We start from the raw sequence: 24,095 nt of genomic DNA on the forward strand, positions 1-24,095 counted from the left end.
TTAAAGAAGAGCCTTTGGGAAAAATACTGACCAGGAGGATGAGAATGAGAGCTGTTAGAATAAATGTCAAATGAGAGAGAAGCTGGGCAGAGGCTTGGCAAATAGGTGCAGGCAACTGTTACATTTTGGAGGAAAGAGAAAACAGCCCCCATTTTCATGTTATAAAAGAAAACCAGAAAGGAAGATCAAGCCTACAAATATCATGCTTCTGTCTGGGTAATGAAGAACAGAGCAGCTATCATGTAATATTCCCACTTGAACACCAGAGGAAGCAAGACAGCAGAGCCATGGCTCTGAGCACTGTTCCTACACCAAGACACGAGCATCCTTAGAGGAATGGAGAGATGACCAGGAAGCCATGAAACAAATCATTACTCAAGACATTTATTACAAATGTCACGAACATATTCATAAAGTAAAATTAGTTTAAAAAACAGAGAACAAGAGAGCAAGTGAGAAGACAAGAGCCAGGGCTTCCAAATTACACCTAAAACACAGGAAGATGCCATCTTTATGAATAAGTAGAATTAACTACATTCTTAAAATAGTTTTAGTGCATCGCATTTTTAGAAAAGGGACATATCCTCACCCCCAAGAAACGGTTCCTGAAACACTAAACAGTTTGTGTGACTACTCTAACATGACCACCTGTCTGCTACCAGACCCCCAATGGAAAACAAACACATCTCATGTGTTGCAGGCAACAGTTGCCCTTCAACCACTAATGGGGAATCTCATGAAAATAAAGCATTCTGCTTTCTAAGCTTAGAAAGCAAACTGCATCAGCCACAGGATTATTTCCCACCATCATGGACAGTTTTTCTTGCATCTGCTTAGATTTCTGACAAAAATAACAAACCTCAATCTGATAGTTTTGGTATTAAGATTAAATTAAACATTAATGTTTTCCTCCAAAAACAAACTAAATCACCTCTCAATGCATTAAAAACAATGAGGTAGGCAAAAAAATAAACATGTAGGTTGAATTTTTTTTTCTTCTGCAAGTGCAGACTGTGGTAAAATGGTTGTTGCACTTCTAGGTTTAAACAAAAATTAAACCTTTAACTGAGGCAGTGCTAATACTGTCACACAACAAAGTTCTGGCCGTTAATACAAAATGCACACATTCTCTTTTTCTTTTTTTAGAACCATTTGCACATGATTTAGGCAAAACTTGGTACACAGAAAAACGACTGAATTCTTGGCCAGGACACCCTCCCCCCCAAAAATTCAAAGAAACAAAATGGGACCCCTTAACCCACCCCACCCCAAACCCCACCCACAAAAAAAAGTTATCCTAGTAACTGTGTCTTTCACATTTTATAAATATTAACTTCTTAGACCTGCACCTTCTTCTTTGTCCACATATTGTCACATTACAAAAAAAGAAATGTCATTAAATACATTGTTAATGTTACTATATTAAATCTGCTCTCTGCTTCAGCAAACTGCTCCTTACACCACCACTTTTCACCTCCTTGTGCCCATTGCCAACAAAACTGATGGCGTGTTCATTGTCGCCACCTTCAGACACCCATAGGACAGAGTTATTCAGAGACAAGGAATTCTGGAGCTGTAGGAAAGGGGTTCTTTCCAGTCTGATGCTCAACCCCAAACACTTCTAGCACCGATGGTAGAATCTGAACAGCACCAGCTGCAATGCAGCCTTGATTTATTTTTAAGAGGGGAAAAGAAAAAAACAGGAATAAACTGTCAAAGAGAGGAGTAGGAAGGAAGGGAGAGAGGACCAACACGTGAGGCCTGCACACACAACTGTCCTGGCTACACCGGTGCAGCTCCAAGCTCCAGTTGCAAGGAATTCCAAGTTCTCAGGATCCTGAAGACTTTAGAGATCAGCAATCCCCAGATCTCACTGCTTCTACCAGCTCAGAAGAGAAGTCCTGCCTAATGTCATGAAATAAACCTGACTGCTGCCACCAGACCGAACAGAGGCAAAGAACACCTGCAAAAGAAAGAGAAGGTGCAGTTACCAGGCCTTTCAGTACCTTCCAGCACTCCAAACCATACAAACATACCCCAAACATGACATTGAAAAATTTCTTTAATTAATTTAATTTACTTCAGAATCTATCAAAATTGTAGTCCATCACCAAACTCCATGGAAAACACACCACTGCTAAAAAAAAATACAAACTGAAAGAAAGCCAATAACATAAGGTAACATTACCTTGTCATTGCGTTCACATAAGAATTTTAGTCTCTGAGCCCTTTTGTGCATAAACACACCATCCAAGTGACCAGTTTCCACAGATCGGATCTCTATGGCCTTCTCGCCCCAGCCCATTGTCTGATTGGACCGAATATATGCTTTCAGGGAGGGGAAAATACAAATTGTTAAAGGTAAGAAAACAATCTTATGTGATATATATGTACATGTATGTACACACACTCAAACATACCCCTAAAGCCCTAGTACTTGAAGATTTTGTTTTTAAGGATTCTGTAACCTCTAATCTACCTCTGCTGAACCTCTGCTAACCTCTAATCTACCCTTATGCTTATCTTCAGAAATGGCCCACCAAATGCAGAGCTTTAGTGCATGTTTTTATCATTCCAGTCATGAGAGAAGGTAAGGATCAGAAACTTTGAGTAGACAGATATAGGGACTTCACTGCAACAAAACCAGGACAGTCCGGAGTATAAACACAAAGCTACTAAAACTTCCATATCAGCCTCTGTTCCTGAGTGCCAACAGTGCTTCTAGTTATGGCAGAGCTACTCAAGAGTAAGTTTTCTCTCTATATATACTTCCCACAAAGCAGTTAAAACAAAACAAAACAAAACATGCCGATTTTCTCTGGAAGTCTCAAGGATTAAATGAGAGACTGTGATAACAGTTTTTAAACAGTATGTATGAGCTGGGCTGGAGGTATAGTTCAGAGGCACAGTGCTTGCCTAGCCTAGTGTGCCTAGGTAAAATCCCCAGTACCCTATCCTCCCCACCCCCACCACCATACAAATTACTTGGGAGTTTGTTCTAAAACAGATCTATGATTATCCTATTTCCATGGTTTACAATCTAACTTTCCACTCTTTCACTCCTATTGCCAACAACTCCACTAAATGCACAATTAGTATGAGAAATAGATGCAGTCTTAGAAAAGACTCCACTTTCATAAATGCTCCCAATCCCAGGTGCTACGTACCTACAGATGTTGGCATCTCTCCCCACTGCAGAACCACATCCTTGGTGATCCTTCCATATGTGTTCACATAAACCCCCTCATCTTCATAGCACACCAGAAGCTCCATCCCATCAGTGTTAGGGAGGATAATAATTGCATGGGGTTTGATGCTACATTGGATCTAGAGAAGAGCAATAGAGCACAGGGAAGCATGTATGTAGCTATTTCCAGCACTGTCACAGTGGTCAATAAGACTGCCTAGTGAGTGCACTGGTACCATATCCCTGGTGACATATATAGGAAAGAGGTAACATTCTGGAAAATCCATGTGACATGTATCCCAAGTCTACTGTTTACAGGTCATATACTCCACTGACACATTTCCTCAGGCCCCTGAAACTCATTTGAGTAGTAGGCTCCATTTGAGAACCTCTCCCATCCCATAAGTGTTCTGGTCTGCCAGCAATCACCCAAATTCACCCCATGTTAGTCAAAGCAAGGGCTGAGAAGTTTTCAGCAGGGCTTCAGAGAGCCAGAAAAGGATATTTCCACTTTTCTCAGAGCATGGAGCTAATAAAAATGGTATATAACTTAAATACTCACCCCCACATCAAGGGGAAATGAGGAAACCCTGCTGTGTTAGTTCACTAAGCAGAGTAAAAGGAAAAAGTCAAAACAAAATGAAGCCAGTCAACCAACCATAGAGTGTGGGTTCTTTCTTACATGTGTTGGTAGATAAATGTCATAGACTGATCCTGAATCCACATCAACAGCATGGAATCCAGCACTGGATCCATAGATCACTTTCAACCTCTGGCCTTCCTCAACAGTGAGATCCACTAGTAATGGCTTATGTACCAATTCTCCAAATGACTACAAAGAAATAACGAAGAAAGAAACAGTAAGGTGAAATAGAACTTATACCTCTCAGATGACACTAGAGAAGCAGGAACCAAGGTACTCAGTCCAGGTAGTGAGGCAACAACATAGTTTTCCATCTGGGAAATTATGTCCTCAATCTCTCCTACCCAGTCCAAGCATTCTGCACTGTCACTTTCTATCTAGTCGTGATAAGAAAAACGTGTAAAGTGAAACAGGACTTTCTGCAGCATAATAGCTCTACTCAAATGCGGGTGGTGAAGAGAGGAGCTGTAGAGAATCATATGCTGAGAATCTGACCAACGCTGTCACCCTTACCAATATGTGCATTATAAAGACTCCTGCTGAAATTTTATGACTAAGACTGATAGGGTGACGAAAGGCTATGATGTACTACTGCACAGCATATATGTAGTGCCTGGCTTTAGCTCTTCATTAACATTAGCACTAATAGCTCATAGGACTGGGATGAAGATGAAACAGATATAAAAAAGGTAATATTTAAAAAAAGCAACTAGTATAAAGACCAGATCACAGAAATTGATGTCATTTCATAATGGGTTATCTTTATTCAATAACACTAGAATTTATTTATTAAACCAACATAATAGCCTCATTTATCCTGCCTCACTAGGTAATCACACACAAGCAATCAAAAATATAAAAATTTCCAAATAACTAAAATTTACCCCTCCAATAAAATATATCAAAACTATTTTACTATAATTATTTGGGTCGAAAATTTCTTAATTTCTTGACCTGTGCTAAAATGGTCCAAGACAGTATTCTTATTCATACATTTATATTTAGTATAAACTAAGTTATGAAAGAATTATTAAGAATACAAATAAAAAATGATTGCTAATCTTCCATAGATTATTTCTAAAAAACTGTATTTAAATAAAGACTGTAGTCCACTAAAAATTTATTCATACCTTAGAAACCTAACCACCAGGGCTGGTAGTATAGCTCAATGATAAAGGTCTTGTCTAGCATGTGTGAAGCACTAGGTTCAAATCCACACCTCAAAAACAAACAAATATAACCACCAGAGGTATATCTGTGATCAGTTAGTTACATGACAGTATGTGTGAACTCACAAGTGGAAACAGTCCTAATTTTAAAACATAGTGCTCATTCATTTACCTTTCTGAAACTGTACTTGTAAAAATGGCAAAAACATCTTATTTTAAAGTTTGGATGTTTAACTGCATTTTTAGAATTTAATTAAAACAGAACCATATTATACTTATTTTTTATTTTTTCCCACTTAATGCATAATACACAATATTAATAATTTTAATTAGTACTCTGGTGAACAGCTATGTTTTAGAACTGTTTGATCTTTATATGCATCCATGTCTTTAATGGAGGGTGGAAGAGGTGTTTTGTCTTTTCCTGTTACTGTACTAACACATCAGTTACTGAGGGCTTAGAAAACAGTTGACTAAGCTTATTACGTTACGTTAGAAATGGCCTCTCTTATGGCTGTCTATTAGCACACAGCTTTATAGTGCTAATTTTAACTGCTCAGATTTTTAAAACTGATCCCTGGCTCTTGGTTGCAGCTTGGATGGCTGGTGCTATTTTTAAATGTACTTGCTGTTATTACCTTAAAGGCCATGAATTTGTGATATGGCTTAGGGGCCCACGCATAGACTTCCACAGAACTCTTCAAAGCTATTACAAGAAATTTGATCCTTTCATATTTTACTGAAAAACAAATATAAAAAAAAAAAAGAGAGGCACATTATCAGTATCAACACAGAACTCTAACTTCTACAAATTTTATTCATATGTATTCCATTGATTCCATCCAAACCAGGAAAGGGGCAAATTCAGATAGACATCAAGCTATACACTTTCCTTTCCCAAATTCTTTAATGTATAATCCATGTTTTCCCACCTTTCTTTAAATGTTGTATTGGATTCAATTCCAATAGTTTGGATACTATTAGTGAATGTTTTCGCTAATGTTCCTAATCTTCATAGAGTCCAAATATTGTATTATCAAGGACAATGCCAGGCATAGGATCTTTAAAGTCCTTAAGGCTTAGCATTGCTTCATAAGGATAATGACAGTTAATCAGTCTAGAGACTCCAGAATCACATAAAAAGAAGTCAAGTCTTCCATGCTGCTTTCCCCAAGTTCCACATGGGCTCTCACAGACTGAGGAACAAGAAGTTAAACCAAAATACTTCTGAGTCGTGAATTCTATTAATAGAAGAATCTGTGCACAAGATGAACTTATCACTCCAGGTCATTTCCTCATCTACAGTGATAATTATTTCTAGAATTCTACCAAGTTCTACACCAGAAAAGAAGTGCCAAAATGCATCTCTTTTCAACCCCAAAGAAAACCTGCAACCTTTCCATAGTTGCTTTGGTTCCTTCACATAGGTCCAAGACTACACACAATTTAGTACTCTGATGCAGATACACTGGTGGCTTCTATATAAGCTACTTTACATCAAATTATTATGTGATTCTTTGTGCATGCAGGGGTACTTGTTAACTTGATACCTTTTCTTTATTAAACTCCATGTATGATCACCTGAGTTAAGTCATTAACTTTAAGACAAAAGGATTATAAGAGATTATCCAAACCAGCCCTGTTTAAAAGCATATTCTGAAATGTTGGAAATGCTTTGTCTGTACTACCAATGGCAGACAGATACTAGCCAAAAATGTCTACTAGGCAATTAGAATGTACTAGAATAACAGAGGAATTAAATTTCAAGGTTGACTTAATTTTAATTATCTAAATAAACTTTAAAATTAATCAAAATAAACTGTTCCTTTTTTTCTCTTTCTACATTTTTTATTGGTGCATTATAGTGATGGGATCTGATGTTACATATTGGTACATGCACACAATATCATTTGTCCAATATCACTGCCCAGAATTTACCCCCTCCCTCTTTCCTTTCCTCTTCCCCACTTTGTTCCTTTCCTCTACTAATCTCCCCTTTGATTTTCATGAGCTCCCCACTCCTTCCACCTTTCTTTTCCTTTTTCCTCTTTTTATGGAGGGTAGTGGGAATGTGGGTGTGGGGTACCAGGAATGGAATCCAAGGGTGCTTAATCACTAAGACACTTCTCCAGCCCTTTTATTTTGAATCATGGTCTCATTAAGTTGCTGAGGTTGTCTTCAAACCTGTGATCTTCTGCCTCATCCTTCTGAGATGCTGGGATTACCACCAAGCCTGGCTTCCTTTTTGTCTCTAACTTCCACATATGAAAGAAAACATTCGACCCTTCACCTTCTGAGTTTGGCTTATTTTGCTTATCATAATGGTCTCTATACCCATCCATTTCCCTGAATATGACATAATTTCATTTTATTTATGGCTACACAAATTCCATTATGTCTATATACCACATTTTCTTTATCCTTTCATCAGCTGATGGACACCTGGGCTGGTTCCATAGTTTGGCTGTTGTGAATTATGCTGCTATGAACATTAAGTATGCATGTATCACTGTACTATAATGACTTTTAATTTTCAAGATAAATACTGAGGAGTGATATATAGCTGGATCATATGGTAATTTCATGCATAGTTTTCCGAGGAAGCGCCATACCCATTTCCATAGTGGTTCTACTAATTTATGGTCCTAACAACAGTGTAAATGCTCCTTGGTCTCCACATCCTCTCCACCATTTATTATTGTTTGTATTCTTGATGACTGCCATTTTGACTAGTAAGAGATAAAACCTTAGTGTAGTTTTTATTTGTTTTTCCCTAATTACTAATGATGTTGAACATTTTTTCATATTATTTGTTGACCATCTATATTTCTTCTTTTGAGAAGTATCCATTTAGTTCATTTGCCCATTTATTAATTGGGCTATTTGTTTTTTTGGTGTGATGTTTTTGGAGTTTTTTTTATATATTCTATATATTAATCCTCTGTCAGAAGAGTAGCTAGAAAAGATTTTTCTCCCATTCCATAGGTTCTCTCTCCAAATTGTGAGTGGTTTCCTTTGTTGTGCAGAAGCCTTTTAATTTGACTTCATTCCATTTATTAACTCTCTTGGCATTATTTCAGCAGTCCTATTGAGAAAGTCATCATCTGTACCTAAAGACTGGAGTGCTGACCTTACATTTTCTGGTCTAACTCCTAGGCTTTTAATCCATTTTGAGTGGATTTTTGTGCAGAGTGAGAAATAAGGTTCTGATATCATTCTTCCATATAGGGTTAACCAATTTTTCCATTACAATTTGTCTTAAAGAGGTTCTTTTCTCCAGTGTATGTTTTTGGCACCTTTGTTGAGGATCAACAGAGGCTTGTCTCTGTGTCTTCTATTCTGTACTATTTGGCTATATGTTTTTAGGCCAGTACCATGCAGTTTGCTATTCTAAAACAGCCCCCTGTTCTTGGTGGCAACTATATTCAAGTTAATGAATGAATGGTGTTATTTATACTTATCTCCAGAAAATATCTGTGATTCATTCTGTAAGAACAGCAGGCTTTAAGACTATTGTTTTGTTCTGATGAAAATCCCAGTATAATATAACACTATTGCCTCTAGCTCCCCTGTAGGATAATCTATTCATGTTTAATTGAGCTGTTATGAGAAGTTCATTAAATTTAGCCTTTAGTTATACCTCAACAAATAAAAGTACATCATAAAAACACAACACAGAGAACCCTCGTCCTCAAATCTACACCAAAGAAATAATACTATCTCTGTATCTCTGGAATCATTATTAACCAATGAGCTGGGTGTTTTAGATAGACTGCAGAAACTTTGCAGTGTCAAGTATCATAATATGCCTGACATTATTATATTATATTATGTTTTATTATATATATATTATATTATGTTCCCATATTATATTATGGGAACAAAGGGACTCAGTATAGTATGCACCTGCATAAGCACAGAAAACAAAAAACATGCAAGCAGAGATCAATGTTGAATGAATTCCTAATGTTAATCAGTCCTAGACCAACCTCCTGTTTCAAATCCATTAGAATATATTATTATTCCCATAAAACTTTGCCTTGGCTAAGGTCCATTATTTCCCCTTTTCATATGTAATAAAAAATTGACTTTGGTTTTGTTCCTGTAAGATTTCACTTCATTGTGTCAGATTAGGGAGGGGAGGGGAAGAGGGGAAAGGAAGGACAGCAGAATAAAACAGATTATTATTATTGCTGTGTGTATATACGTGACTGCATGACCAATGTGATTCTGCAACCTGTACACTCAGAAAAATGAGAAATTATATCCCATCTGATTCAATGTATGGTATGTCAAGATCATTGTACTGTCATGTGTAACTAATTAAAACAAATTAAAAAATTATAAAAAAAATTCTAAAGAAAAATAGATAGATAGATAGATAGATAGATAGATAGATAGATAGATAGATAATAAAAGCTCAATAGGACAGGCAGACTCTCTTGATACCTTGTCTAATCAGACCTATCTAGGCATCTTTCTCTACAGAGCCAGTAAGACATTTGCATATGATGTGTTACTGGTCTTTATCATGGAATTTTTTTTATATACACCAGATCCTTTTTTCTATTCTTTTCCTTTTAACACCAACTCCTTCTCCTTGGATGTATTTGTTACTCACATAATCATTTAATGGTTCTTCCTTATATCATCGTCATCTTTTTTTTTTTTTAATGGTGAAAATGAAATTCCAAATCAAGGTGAGAACATTAGAGTAGAGGAAAGGAACAGGGGAGGAAGGGAGGGGGAAAGTGCTGGGGAGTGATATTGGCCAAATTATATTGTTATTATGTGTGCGTGTACAAATATGTAACAACAAATCCCATCAATATGTACAACAATAATATACTAATAAAAAATATGGGAGAAAAAACAAAAAAAGATTTCACTTCATAAAAATCAATGCCTACATACCAAAAGGGGCAGGAGTGGGGACAACAATCAGTTCCCATGAAACATGGACTGGCCAACTAGAAGCGTTTGCTAATTACGAGCATGGCAGCGTTGTGCAGTGCACTTAATTAAAAACAATAAGCCACGACTCTATATGGATCACCCAAGTGTTCTATCATTGATGTCAAGGACCTACAGTCCTCTAAATGAAGAATAAGTTGGTATATAAGAAGGACTCCATGTCAACTGGCTTTCATTTGGCAAGGCTTCCTTAAAGAAATTACTTTGAATCGCATCTTGGTTGGGGGGGGCGGAGACTAAGGACAGAGCAAGCCGAGGGAACAAACTGTTAAGCTCATAGGTACACGTGGCAGTAATACGATGTCTAAATAAGAATTCAAGATTAGAAGAAGCCTTCAAAACAGAATATCAAAAGGAGCCACACGTTTCAGAAGCAAGTTTCAAAGAATACATAATTATAAACTTAAACCCTAATTATAAACTTAACCCTAATTCATCTCTGGAAAAAACAAAACACTTAGGCCCCCACTGGAACTTACCAACTTTATAATGTACACATCCTTCCAAATCACCTACGGTTGTCCACCCTTGCTTCTTTTCAACTTCGGGATCATTGTGAAGTATTTTATTTCTTAACCAGGACAAATAGTAGACACGTAACTTATCCTTTTTGCCTAGCAAAATAAATATAAACAGGTATCATCAATAACAATAGCAAATGAAAGAAACTTCTATGAATACCAAATATCATTTCTAAGAGATTATTTTGCATCTAAGTGTTACCAGAGATTCAATTTAAAAGCTCTTCAGGTGGGCTTTTGAACCTCCTACATAATTATCAATGGGTATATTGCATGGCTAAAAGGAAAGGTTTAAAAATAATGAACTCACACTTATATAGATGGATAGTTACCATTAAACCAGTAGGAATACTGTGACATTGTGAAATACATACTGTCCCTGTTTCCTGGCAAATTCCTTAGAATCTTCAAAGTGATAATGTGTCTATTTGGGTGTTGATAACTGGCTAGAGGCTGGCAGCCCCTGGGTAGCTTCAGAATTGGGATGGCCATCAGGAAGACCACTGCAGAATTAGAAGTTGGGGCCTTTAGCTCTACCCCCCACCATCCAGGGAGGGAAGAGTGGGTGAAGGTTAAGTTCATCTTCACTGTCCAATGAAGTCAATCATGCCTATGTAATAAAGGTTCTTTAAAAGCACAGAGCTCAGATGAACTTCTAGATAGCTGAACACACTGGAGATTCCTGAGAAATGGTATGCTTAAACAAATACCAAAAAGGAGCCACATGTTTCATAAAAAAGTGCCCGGAAGTCTTGTGACCTTTCTTTTTTACCTCACACTATGCATTTCTGCATCTGTATCCTTTGTAATATACAGCAAACATCTTTCTCTGAGTTCTGTTTACCAGAAAAATCAATCAAACCCAAGGAGCGGGTTGTTGAAAGCCCAATTTATAACAAGTTCTTGGGTCCTGGATTTGTAACTGGTGTCTAAAGGAGATATAGGATAGAGGGTCTTGTACAAATGAGCCTTCAATCTGTGTGCGATGTGATGCCACTTCCAGTAGATACTTTCAGAAATGAACTGAATTAGGGGACACTCAGCTGGTGTGACCTGCTGAAGTAACTGCTTGCTTACTTCTCCTCACACCTGTACAACAACACAACCAATAAAGCTTATAATATGCTTTCACATGTATTACACCATCTGTCCCTCAAAACTCTCTAAAGTAGCTGTTTTTTCAATTTGACAGATAAGCACAGGGATTAAATCAATCCCCCACGCAACTGGGGGAAGATGCAAACCACTTGAATAGCTGATATCTAGATTATGTAATAAACTCCTATAAATCAAATAGAGATAACCATATAGAAAAATCAGGCAAGAACTAGAATAGGCTCATATACTTCACAAAGGTGCTTGCAGTTAATAGCTGAAAGTACATTAAAACCATGAAATAAAATTTTAAAACACGTATCAGAATGTCTAGAATTAAAAGGTCAGGCAAAGTGTGGAGCAACTAGAAACTTCATAAACTACTGCTGAGTAATTCTGAAGAGTTGGGCATTATCTATTAATCTAAAATATATGCATGCCCTACCTTCTCTTCTCAAATAATGACTTTTTTGAATATCCCAATACATCAACAAATGTGTGCACAAGAGCCTCCAGAGAGGAAACAACATAAATCTTTCTATCAATGCCAAAATGAGTAAATAAACTGTGGCACAGTCACACATAGGGACAAAGGGGAACCAACTATGGCTACAAGCAACAAAAATTGACGATAAGCAAGGGCAGCTACACACTGCCAACAGACTAGAGGAAAAAACAGGAGCTATCATATCAAACAAAATCAAAACATACTCATTGGAAAAAACTCTTGGGAAAACAGAAGGGAACTGCCTCAGTTTGATAAAGCACATCAGTCTTAACGGTTAGAAACTAGATGATTCTCCTCTGATATTTAGAAATATGGGGAGAAGAACTCCTCTCACATCTCTTACTAGACATAATATTGGGTATACAACCTAATGCCGTAAGTCCAAAACCAAGGGAAATAAATAAGAATTGAGAAGGAAGAAACAAAATTACTGTTTGTTTATAAGTAAAAAAATACCAAAGAATCAGCAAAAATCAAAACAAAACAACCCACAAACAAAAAATTCCTCAAACTATCAAACAATTATAGTGAAGTTGCAGGATATAAGCTTATTACACAAAAGTCAATTATTTCCCTACATACTAGCAACAAGTAAGTATAATTTGAAATTAAAAATGTCATTTACATTAGTACCAAAATGAAACAGGTATAAATCTAATAAAATAGACCTTTTTGAGATCTATTTGAGGAAAACAGTAAAATTCTGATAAAAAGTTTCAAGGAATCAAATAAATGGAGAGAGATTCCATGTTCATGGACAGGAAGACCCAACATTATCAAGCTGTCAGTTCTTCCCAACCTCATCTACAGATTTAATGTAATTCTAATGAAAATCACAGCAAGTTATTCTGTTAAACTGACTCTAAAATTTAAATGGAGAGACAATGCAGTCAACATAATGTTTTTTTTTTTTAAAGTTAAGAGTAGACAATTCCTGACTTATACTGCACATCTACAGGAATCAAGACAATGAGGCTGACAACAAAGAGATCATGTGGAACAAAATGAATATCCCCAAATAGACCCACACAATCACTGTGAACAAATCTTTAACGAAGGAACAAAGACAATTCAATGGAGAAAGCACTTTTTTTTAAAACCTTGGATTCGATGATAATTTTAGATAAAACACCAAAAGCATAATACATCAAAGAAAAAAATTATAAGTTGGGCTTCATTAAAATTTAAAACATCTGCAAAGGACAATGCTCAAGAGAATGAGCAGATAAGCTATAGGCAGGAAGAAAATATTTAAAAAACACTTATTTGATAAAGATTTCTATCCACTGGGGAATGATATTGGCCAAATTATATGGTTATACTGTGTGCATGTATAACATGACAAATCTCACCATTATGTATACTATAATGCATCAATAAAGAAAAAATATGGAAAAAAAAACTTCTATCCAAATTATTCTAAGAATTCTTAAAACTCAACAACAGGAAAAAAGCATCCCAGTTACCAAATGGCCTAAAGAAGTTCAACACTATATATCACTAGGAAACCACAAATTAAAACAAGATAACACTTGTAGTGCTATCCTATCAGTACCTCTAAAATCTAAAATACTGACAATGCTGAATTCTGAAGGGAATGTGGAGCAAGAGAAACTCTCATTCATTGCCTGTGGGATGCAAAAATGATACAGCTGCTTTGGAAGGCAGCCTTGTAGTTTCTTACAAAGCTAAATATAGTCTTTCCATGTGTCCTAGTTAGTTGTACTTGTGTTTACAAAACACACAAGGTGAAAGCTTATGTCCATGCAAAGAGTTGCACACAAATATTTATACGGCAATTTTATACATAATTGCCAAAGCCTGGAAGCAACCAAAATGTCTTTTAATAAGTGAAGTTATCAAGTTATACACAACTACATACTACATGATTATAATTATATGTCATCCTTAAAAAGGAAAAGCCATGATAACAATAGATCACTTATGGCCAAGGCCTCAAGAGGAAGGATGAATGAGGGGTTTTAGGGAACTTAAACTGGTCTAAAAGGTACAATAATACCAGATATGGGTTGTTTGGGTTGGTATATTTTACCCCCAAAATTTGTGTGTTAGGTAATTTAAGAATGTTCAGAGATGAAATCATTAGATTATGACACCTGTAATCTGATCAGTAGATTAATTCACTACATGGATCCATAACGTGAATGGACTACTGAGTGGTAATAGCAGCAGGTAGAGTGTGACTAAAGTAGATTACTGGGGGGTATAGCCTTAGAATGTATCTCATCTCTGTCTTTCCCTCTGGTCCACCACAGCCATGAGCTGAGCAGCTTCCCTCTGCCACTCCCTTCTACTACAATGTTCTGCCTCACCTTGGACCCAGAACAATGGAGTAGGTTGACCATGGACTAAAAAGCTCTGAAATGCATGCCTCAAACAAAAATTTCCTGCCCTCTAAGTTGTTCTTGTCAGGTATTTTGGTCACAGCAATGCAAAGCTGACTAATACACATGTCATCACATGTTTGTCAAAACCATTAAAAAATAAACCACACAAAATGTTTTTCCTAATATAAACTCTATGTTTAGTTAATACTAATGAATTATTATTACATAATAAAGTGTACAAAATGTACCACACTAATAAAATATGTTAATAGGGGAAAATAGGTGTGTCAAAGCTGTGTACATCTTCTCTCACATTACTGTAAATCTGCAATATAGTTATATCTCTTTTAATCAGTACATCAGGAAATGTGCTAAGATTTAGCACATAACGTTAAAATGTAAACAGTGTCTTAGATTCTGCTTTACTAAACAGACTTACCAGATATTGTCACCAAGACATTTAAGCCCTCGAGTACATCCATTTGCTGAAACCGTCTTCGATTGATCAGAGGATATACCTTCCCTTGGCCACTTCTGTCCAGCAGCATCAGGCCACTCTCTGTGCCCACAAGCAAATTCACTCCTGTTTCATGGACACAGAAAAGCCTAAATTTTATGCTGTGCTTAGCAAAGAGCCGGATTGTAAGGAAACGGTAATATTACCTACTTGGAAAACAAGAAAGCTTCCTTAATTCATCAAGAAAAAGAAATGCCTATAATAGCAACCAAACTTCCATCACTGTATAGGAGTAATAGGGACATACTTGGCTATGAGAAAGGATATAAGGGGAAGAACAGGGGTGCCTCACCCACTCAATTTCTTTCATAGCTCATCTACTTCCAGTTCTTTAATTCCTCACGAATGTTAGGAGCTCACTATCTCTGTGGCTTTACAGATCTATATCTAACTGGCCACATGAGATACTTAAACAATCCTTCACCTGACAGCATGGTGTCTTCATGCTTTCTTTATCTTCACTGGCAACCTTCTGGGATGAATTTTATATAGATACAGGTTCCCTCAACTCCTTATCAGCTTATGAGTCTACGTTTATGCTCAGTTTAAGCTTTTCTTAAGATCCTTCTCCACAGGCATCAAGACACAACTGTACCCAGTTCCCTTGTTTCTCCATCTCTTAAGAATATTAAAATATTGGGAACTTTCCCTAGGACCCATTCTAACTTTCTGACCACGTACTTCCTACTCCTGTGCTGCAGTGGGACATCCCCTTCCATTTGACAAACTTGCTCTGCTTGTTAAAACGGAGACCCTGCTGTTGTTATCTGGATGATAACATACATACCCACCTGTGCATGAGCAGTTTCTCTGAACCAATAACTCCTATTCCACACTGTACCTCCTTGTTCTATCTGCCTGCTTTTCCACCTGACACAGATTTCAATTGAAACCAGCTTCCCCATTTTGCAAAACTAGCCAAATTAGGCACCAAATCCTGGTAAGGCCTCCTCTGCTCTCCTTTCCTTTCCCTATCCTTTGTTCTCACTCCAGTTCAGACTTTGGCAACCTTGTAATAGATGGACAGAGATCTTAATTCAGACTATTAAGACTTTCTCTTGACTGCACATTAAATCAATTCTCATCTTCCTAAAATTACCCACTGAGTCAGATTGTACCTTTAAAACCCACACACTCTATGGAGAAGAATTTTCAAAAGCCTTAGGCTGGCATTCAAGACTTCTTGTCCTTGAACCACCATAGTTCTCCCTCTTTATCATTCTCTTATTTTCAAAAATGTTCCTGCTTCCTTGCTATAGAAATTTCATTGTCTAAACCACCTCTGTAACATATAGCACCAATTATCTTATACTCTGAGGGAACTAGGAACATATATGCTTGCAGTGATCAACTTTGTTGGGTAATAAACTCATTGAGATAAGGAATAAAGTATTTATGCTTTTGTAAAGTATTTGCTCAGTCAACACTATCAGGGAGATGGAATAGCAGGGAAGAGTATCATGGCAAGTTCACACATACCCTATTTTCAGCGAATATGAAATGAATAATTGTGACAGCAATGAGAGAACAGCCTCCCAGAACTTCCTCACAGCTCTGTTCCTGCTCAGGTAGGTATTATGCCAACATCTGATGGATAGTAATCTACCCAAGAATCCTTTGAGGAAACTGGAAAGACGGGAGCCTAGAATTTACATTCATAATTACCATCACTGTTAACCTAAACTCAAGTGAGAATGGCAGTGACTGACACTGCCAAGCACTCAAGGATAACAGGAACAAGCCAAAACACCACAGGTTAAACTATCACACCACCACACCTGGAGATCTCAAAAAAAAAAAAAAAAAATCCTTATGAGTGCCAGAAATATTTATAGTTCCTGATAATAGTACGACCTGATGTAAGTACACAACTGAAAATCTATTCAGCACACAATATATGTCTCCATCTTGCCCTATGGGAATAGTGTACAACTCTAAGAGCATCATGCACACACAACTCCACCCTTCCACAGGTGCTTCCTACCCAGTGTGATCTTTTAAAATACAGTTTTTAGAGCCTGGCAGAATATCAATAGCTTCAAAAAACTTCAAGAAAACCTCAGAAATTTGGGGAAAAGCAGAAGGCTGGGATTTAGAGTGAAACTTAAAAGTGAATGACCCCCACAAAAGATCACCCAGTTTCTTCTATCATCCATAATCTTCTTACAGAAAATACCAAGCTAGACTGTCCAAAAAAAAAACTTTCTACAGTGATATAAATGCTTTTTGTTTGCATTGTCTACCAGACAATGGTCACATGTGACTAATCAATCACATGTGGCAACATCAATCTAAATGGCAAAAAATTGGAAGCATTACCTCTAAAAACTGGAACAAGAGAGATGCCCTCTTTCACCACTTCTATTCAACATAGTCCTTAAATCTCTAGCCAGAGCAATTAGATGAAAGAAATTAAAGGGATACAAATAGGAAAAGAAGAACTCAAAACTATCATTATTTGTTGACAATATAGAGGATCCAAAAAACTCCACCAGAAAACTTTTATAATTAATGAATTCAGCAAAATAACAGGATATAAAAATCAATACCCATAAATTAAATGCATTTCTATACATCAGTGATGAATCCTCTAGAGAAAGTAGGAAAACTACCCCATTCACAATAGCCTCAAAAAAAACAAAACAACAACAAAAAACCTTGGGAATCAATTTAACAAAAGAGGTGAAAGACTTCTACAATGAAAACTACAGAACACTAAAGAAAGAAATTGAAGCAGACCTTCAAAGACGGAAAGATCTCCCATGCTCTTGGATAGGCAAAGTTAATATTGTCAAAATGGCCATACTACCCAAAGCGCTACACAGGTTCAGTGTGATTCCAATTAAAATCCCATCATCATTCCTTATAGAAATAGAAAAAACAATCATGAAATTCTTTTGGAAAAATAAGAGACCCAGAATATTCAAAGCAATCCTTATCAAGAAGAGTGAAGCAAGATGCATCATAATACTAGACCTTAAACTATACTACAAAGCTATATTAACAAAAACAGCATGGTATTGGCACCAAAAGAGGTATGTAGACCAACGGTACAGAATAGAAGACACAGAGACAAACCCACATAAATACATTCATCTCCTACTAGACAAAGACACCAAAAACATACATTGTAAAAAAGCTAGCCTTTTCAACAAATGGGCTGGGAAAACTGGAAATCCATATGCACCCAAATGAAATTAAACCCCTATCTCTCACCATGCACAAAACTCAACTCAAAGTGGATCAAGGAACTAGGAATTAGATCAGAGACCCTGTGCCTAATAGAGGAAAAAGTCAGCCTGAATCTTCATCATGTTGGATTAGGCCCCGACTTCCTAAACAAGACTCCTACAGTGCAAGAAATAAAATCAAGAATGAATAAATGGGATGGATACAAACTGAAAAGCTTCTTCTCAGCAAAAGAAACAATCAATGAAGTGAAGAGAGCCTACATTTTGGGAGCAAATTTTTGCCACACACATGTCAGATAGAGCACTAATCTCCAGGACATATAAAGAACTCAAAATATTTAACACCAAAAAAACAAACAACCCAATCAATAAATGGGCTAAGGATCTGAACAGACATTTCTCAGAAGATATACATTCGATCAACAAATACATGAAAAAACGTTCAAAATCTCTAGTAACTAGAGAAATACAAATCGAAACTAAGATTTCATCCCACACCAGTCAGAATGACAGTTATCAAGAATACAGACCACAATAGGTGTTGGCGAGGATGTGGGGGAAAAGACACATTCATACATTGCTGGTGGGACTGCAAATTGGTGCAGTCTGGAAAGCAGTATGGAGATTCCTTAGAAAACTTGAAATGGAACCACCATTTGACCCTGCTATCCCACTCCTCGGTCTATCCCAAAGGACTTAAAATCAGCATACTACAGTAAACAGCCACATCAATGTTCATAGCAACACAATTCATAATAGCTAAACTGTGGAAGCAACCTAGATGCCTCTCAAAAGATGAATGGATAAAGAAACTGCATATCTTCAGGTAAATGGATAGAGTTGGAGAATATCATGCTAAGTGAAGTAAGCCAATCCCCCAAAACCAAAGGTTAATGTTCTCTCTGATAAGTGGATGCTGATCCATAATGGGGAGTGGGGGGAACACATGTGTATGGGAAAAATGACGGAACTTTGATGGGGTGAAGGGGAGGGAGGGGTAGGGAGGGGCCATGGGGGCAGGAAAGATGGTAGAATGAGATGGACATCATTACCATAGGTAAATGTATAACTGCACACATGGTGTGATGCTACATCTTGTACAACCATAGAAATGAAAAGTTGTGCTGCAGTACAATGAATCAAAATGCATTCTGCTGTCATATATACCTAATTGAAATAAATAATTAATTTTAAAAATATTTGAAATGTAGCTCATGTAACTTAGAAACTGGGTATTTTACTTTAATTCATTTAAGCAGGTGCTCCCATAATAGGCAGTATCACTATGGATGATACTGATATTACATAACCTCATGGCATTAAATTAGAGTTTGTGAGTTCTTGTTTAATAGAAATCATATAAATATTAGAGTGACTTAATAGAAAAAGTTGCTGTTCAATTTGAAAAAAAATGTCAATAAGAAAAATTAATATTTATTCCATGAAGTATACTCCACTTATTTTCATACAATTTTACTTGTGAGGTTGACCATGTTACCCTGACTAAATAAGACAAAATTTATTAGACTTATTTCTTCCACATGCCTAGGTGAGTCAATTCTAAATAGCTTTAAACTTCTCTGCACAAAAGACAAACATTCTCTGATAGAGCTGATGCCAAACAGAGCCCATTCTGAAGGCTAAATTATATAGGACATTTAGATATTTTCCTTATCAAGTAGCTTAAAAGTGAAAAACAAAATACTTCTGTCAAGAATATGGTAGTCTACCGAAAACATGAATCATATCAAGAAATAAATTATTTGTGGTTTTCAAAAATAAGTAGCACATAGAGTGGCAACTCCCCAACCTTGTCCTTCTGCCATGACATTTCTGCCTTGCTTTGGGCCATGCCCTATGGAATTAAATGGTCATGGACTGAACTTCTGAAACTGAGTCCAAAATAAACATGTACTCCATTTAAAACAATAAAATAAAATAAGCAGCACATAAGTAGAAATCACAAGATTTTACAGTGGGAAAGAAAAAAGGAATAAAAGATAAAGCTGAAAAAAATCTTTCATATCCATTAAAAACTGCTGATATTTTGGCACTTATATCCTACCTTTTAATTCTCTATTATATTACTTAAAGTGCACAGTCATTGGAAAGTAGCAACCTTGAAAGTAGCAATCTTGAAAATTGAAGGCCTTAAGAAAAAAATCTGAACTACATGATTTAATAATATTTAATAATAATACATTTTTAACTTCAACTTTTAGATATAAGTAAATCTTTTAATGCCAATGTTAAGAGTTCCTTCCTGTAATCATTTTAATTGTTCACACAGTAGTTTACTAAGAATTGCAACTGTGTTCATAGGAATCCTGTGTAGGTTGATGGGAGAAATGCCTAACAGTTCTACGTCTCATGATTTAAAATTTCATTTAGGTTCTGAGATAAACTATCATGTTAAAGGTAAGTGCAGACAATTCATTATGAACACAACAGAAAATAATCATATTCAAAATGTGCTAAAATAAACCTGGCTTCAAACAGGGAAAAAATCACAGCACCTATAGACCTAGATACTCAAGATGATCACACACACACACACACACACACACACACAATTAAATACACATTTATATATAAGAAATACAAAGCAATTTATAGCAATTTATGAGTCATTCATAAGATGATTACAGAAGAATGTTTGTTGCTAGCATTTAGGAAATGCAAAAAAATAACTTGTGTGTGCATTTTACCATTCAAAAATAATACCACCTATAATATATTCTGAAATTTTTCTTGTGGGGCTATAGCACCCATAGCACATATTTTAATTTTTCTGAATCTAAATCTTTCAGAGGTTCCTTTTTAACTGAGGAGGTGACTTAGATCACAGTCACAGCAGTTTTAAAAAACCCATCCCTGAGGTACACCAATCCCCAAAGCATCTCAACACACTTATTTACACAAATGTATTTCAATGTTAATTCATCTCCCTATCTGTTCTTTTAACATGATGATAAAATGTGAAGTTTCAGTGCATTAAAAAAAAAAAAAAAAGGAAAAAAGAAAAAATGTCCTAAGATACTGTTGAATTTTCTTAGAAGTCCTGAAGGAGTTAATCAGGAAAAGAAAGATTTCAGAAGTCTCATTTTTAACTAATAAAAATTCAGCTGATGGTATACAGAATGGGGTTCAGAACTCAGAATGGGGTTCAGCACTCTCTAGGGCACTAGTGAAACATAAAGTTAAGAATAAGACTACTCCCAAACACAACTATTCAGAATAAAAATAATGCAGCATGATAAACACGGATTACTACTTTGAAAAGTATTGATTTATTTCACACTATCGCTATACTGTATATAGGTAATGTTAATAGTTTTTTGGGGACACAAATGCTCTCAATGAAATCCTTTAATATGAAAGAAAATGATGAAACTCCACTCCCTGGAATGGTGGCAACTGACATCATGTGACATCCATGTGCTGGTGATGATGCTGTGTCAGGTGCTTCCATAATGCCTACAATCCCCAAAGAGTTATTCTTACCTTTACTAAACTATGTGATTAATAAAGAAAAAAGCAATTATATATTATTAGAGTTTTCAGAATACTTTTCCAGTAGTTACAAGGCCAGAAATCCAGATCTCAAGGTATAAAAAAGAAAATAGGTATACCTGCAATGGATATCAACTCTCCCCAAAACCTTGGGTGAGCAGACAAGTAGGAGCTTATGAATAGGGTGAGAAGTCAAGGAAAGACTAAATAAAAAGAAGGTAGATAAGGAGGAATGAGGAGGCCCCCTTCCTCAACAAAAGGAAGCAGAAACACTTTTGAGGTTTGAAAGATGAAAGTGGAAGCCCTTATGTCAGCCCCAACTGTTTTTCCTATGAAGCATCAGGAAGGAGAGTGGCTAAGTATGCCAGAGACCAGAGTGGGTGAGGAGAAGAGAGACGATTCAGTAACCTGAGGAATGCAGTGGCTGCTAGCATTCAAGAAACAAGACTGTTTATGGGACAGGTGTGGACCTCAAACCCATGGATTCCATGTCTTCTACCATCTATATGTACAAACACCAAGAAAGTAAGGCATTTTTCTGGGTAGAAGTAGACTCATTATTAAAAATAGTCAACTGAAGAATTAAATTAAAGTATATGCCTGGATGGCAGGTTTAGGACAAGTACAGGATCAGAGTTGGCAGGAAGGCAAGTTTCAGAATTTGAAGAGGCAGATGTGTCCATGCAGCCAATCAATCACAGATACCCTCTCACAGTATCTTTAGTTTGGAGGATGCTACACAAACACGGCAGGGATTCCACAGGCCAGCCGGTTCAACAGTCCCTTCCTGCTGCAGACTACTTTTAAAAGTCTTATTTGGATGTCAGTCCAAAGCACAGAGAACAAGACAGAAAGAGGAATTGAAATATTTAAAGGAAAGCAACTCAATGAACTTTTTCATTCTTGTAAGTGCGGACCAAATGCTCTCTCTTTACTGTTCTTCACACTGGTGTTCTAGCATTTGACTGCTGAAACAACCACAAGTGCATAGGGACTCTCTCTGCCTATCAATGCACTCAGTAGAAAAATCATAGAAGCTGCCAACCCTTTAAAAAAAAAAAAAAATCACCCAACTATGAAAAATAGTAAATCTCTAAAGACCTGACCACTCTCCAGAATAAAAGCAAGAGGCAGAGTAACAGAAAGATACCTACCCCATAAGGCGGCACATAGAATCTCTGAGTTAAACCTCTTCTTGTATTTGCGAATCTCAGGGGTGTCACTCTGTGGCCTAGTATTGGTGGGGTTAACATTGACCACTGAGCCCTTCCGTGTAGGATCTTGCCTTATGGCTTCTGGTCTCATTCCATCACAGGAAAATCCCACTGAAACACAGTATGATTGAAATTATTTTTTGTATACACATCCACAACCATGCCTTCCTTCCTCTCTCACTATACCTCAAGTAAATATTCATACGCCATAAATGATACTTTGTCAAGAAAAAAATGTTTTTGTAAGAAATGCAAACAGAAAAAGTAAATGCCTATGCAGTTCCCTGTGAGTTAAGGCAATGCAAGGGAGCTGGGAGGTTTCTGCACCCAAGGCCTGGCCCTGTGCACAACCCTCCTGCTGTGCCTAAGCCACTTGAAAGATCAACACTAAGTGAACAAGTCTCTTTTGTCAGCTACTTTCTTACTGCTGCTATACTTACCCACAGAAGTCACTGTTGTCCCACTAGATGGAGAAATCTGTAGTAATCTGGGGTCTATAAAAGGTGTAAAGGAGGAGGAAGATTTGTGTTTCTGGAGTGTGCTACTAGCGGACTGTGTCTGCAATGTAAATTTCAATTTCATTAATACAAATGACATTTTAAAAGTGAACATAAAAACCACCACCACCACCAACAACAACAACAAAAAGCCCCACACATATTTAAGTCTACTTTGGTATACTGCACTATTTCCCAATCCAAACCCTACAGACAAAACTTCCCACAGACATACTGCAGTGAGCCTCCATGTGGGCAGGCATACCCCTGAACAGATGTTTTCGCCTGCAGCCAGTGGGGAAATCCCATCTCTTTCAGAGATGTGCACCCAGGGAGCCATGCCACAAGCTAATAATAAAATCTATATTTCATGCTCCTGTTTTTATTTAAATTAAATAATTATAATGTAAACTCCTAATAGAGGCCTGAAATGTTAATTTCAATTCACTAATTTCCAAATTTATTCCCCTGCCTATTAAAGTCCAATTAATCTATGCTGGAAATCTGGCAAACCTTAATTTTGTTTTATTTATTTTAAATGGAGCCTCTTGCCAGAAAGTTACAGAAGCTTTGGCTGCCATCATTTTAGGCGCATCATCATTAAATCCACACCAAACAGGCTCATTAGTGAAAGGTGCTAATGATGAAATAAGGCATATCCTTTCCATCTTTTAGGAACACTAGTGTTTTGGTTAATAATGTAACTTAAGACCCCCCC

At 36.7% G+C, this 24,095-nt stretch overlaps 1 protein-coding gene across 50 annotated transcripts in view; it reads right to left on the reverse strand.

The window, feature by feature from the left end:
* Positions 1 to 368: 368 nt before the first annotated feature.
* Positions 369 to 24,095, reverse strand: part of Map4k4 (mitogen-activated protein kinase kinase kinase kinase 4) — a 107,854-nt gene continuing 84,127 nt past the window's right edge. For 30 of the 50 annotated variants that reach the window (XM_048810519.1, XM_048810534.1, XM_048810532.1 and 27 more), the window contains 9 exons: positions 23,321 to 23,438; positions 22,821 to 22,991; positions 14,885 to 15,028; positions 10,453 to 10,587; positions 5,638 to 5,738; positions 3,870 to 4,019; positions 3,168 to 3,327; positions 2,189 to 2,328; positions 369 to 1,963 (listed from right to left, as the gene is read on the reverse strand). In XM_048810519.1, coding sequence (XP_048666476.1) covers positions 1,880 to 1,963; positions 2,189 to 2,328; positions 3,168 to 3,327; positions 3,870 to 4,019; positions 5,638 to 5,738; positions 10,453 to 10,587; positions 14,885 to 15,028; positions 22,821 to 22,991; positions 23,321 to 23,438 — 1,203 coding nt within the window. In that variant the 3' untranslated portion in view covers positions 369 to 1,879. Of the gene's footprint in view, positions 1,964 to 2,188; positions 2,329 to 3,167; positions 3,328 to 3,845; positions 4,020 to 5,637; positions 5,739 to 10,452; positions 10,588 to 14,884; positions 15,029 to 22,820; positions 22,992 to 23,320; positions 23,439 to 24,095 lie in introns of all 50 variants that reach the window. The other 20 variants (XM_048810504.1, XM_048810516.1, XM_048810505.1 and 17 more) reach the window with 1 other exon arrangement.

This window comes from Marmota marmota, unplaced genomic scaffold (genome assembly GCF_001458135.2).
Source record: "Marmota marmota marmota unplaced genomic scaffold, marMar, whole genome shotgun sequence".
NCBI classification, from domain to species: domain Eukaryota; kingdom Metazoa; phylum Chordata; class Mammalia; order Rodentia; family Sciuridae; genus Marmota; species Marmota marmota.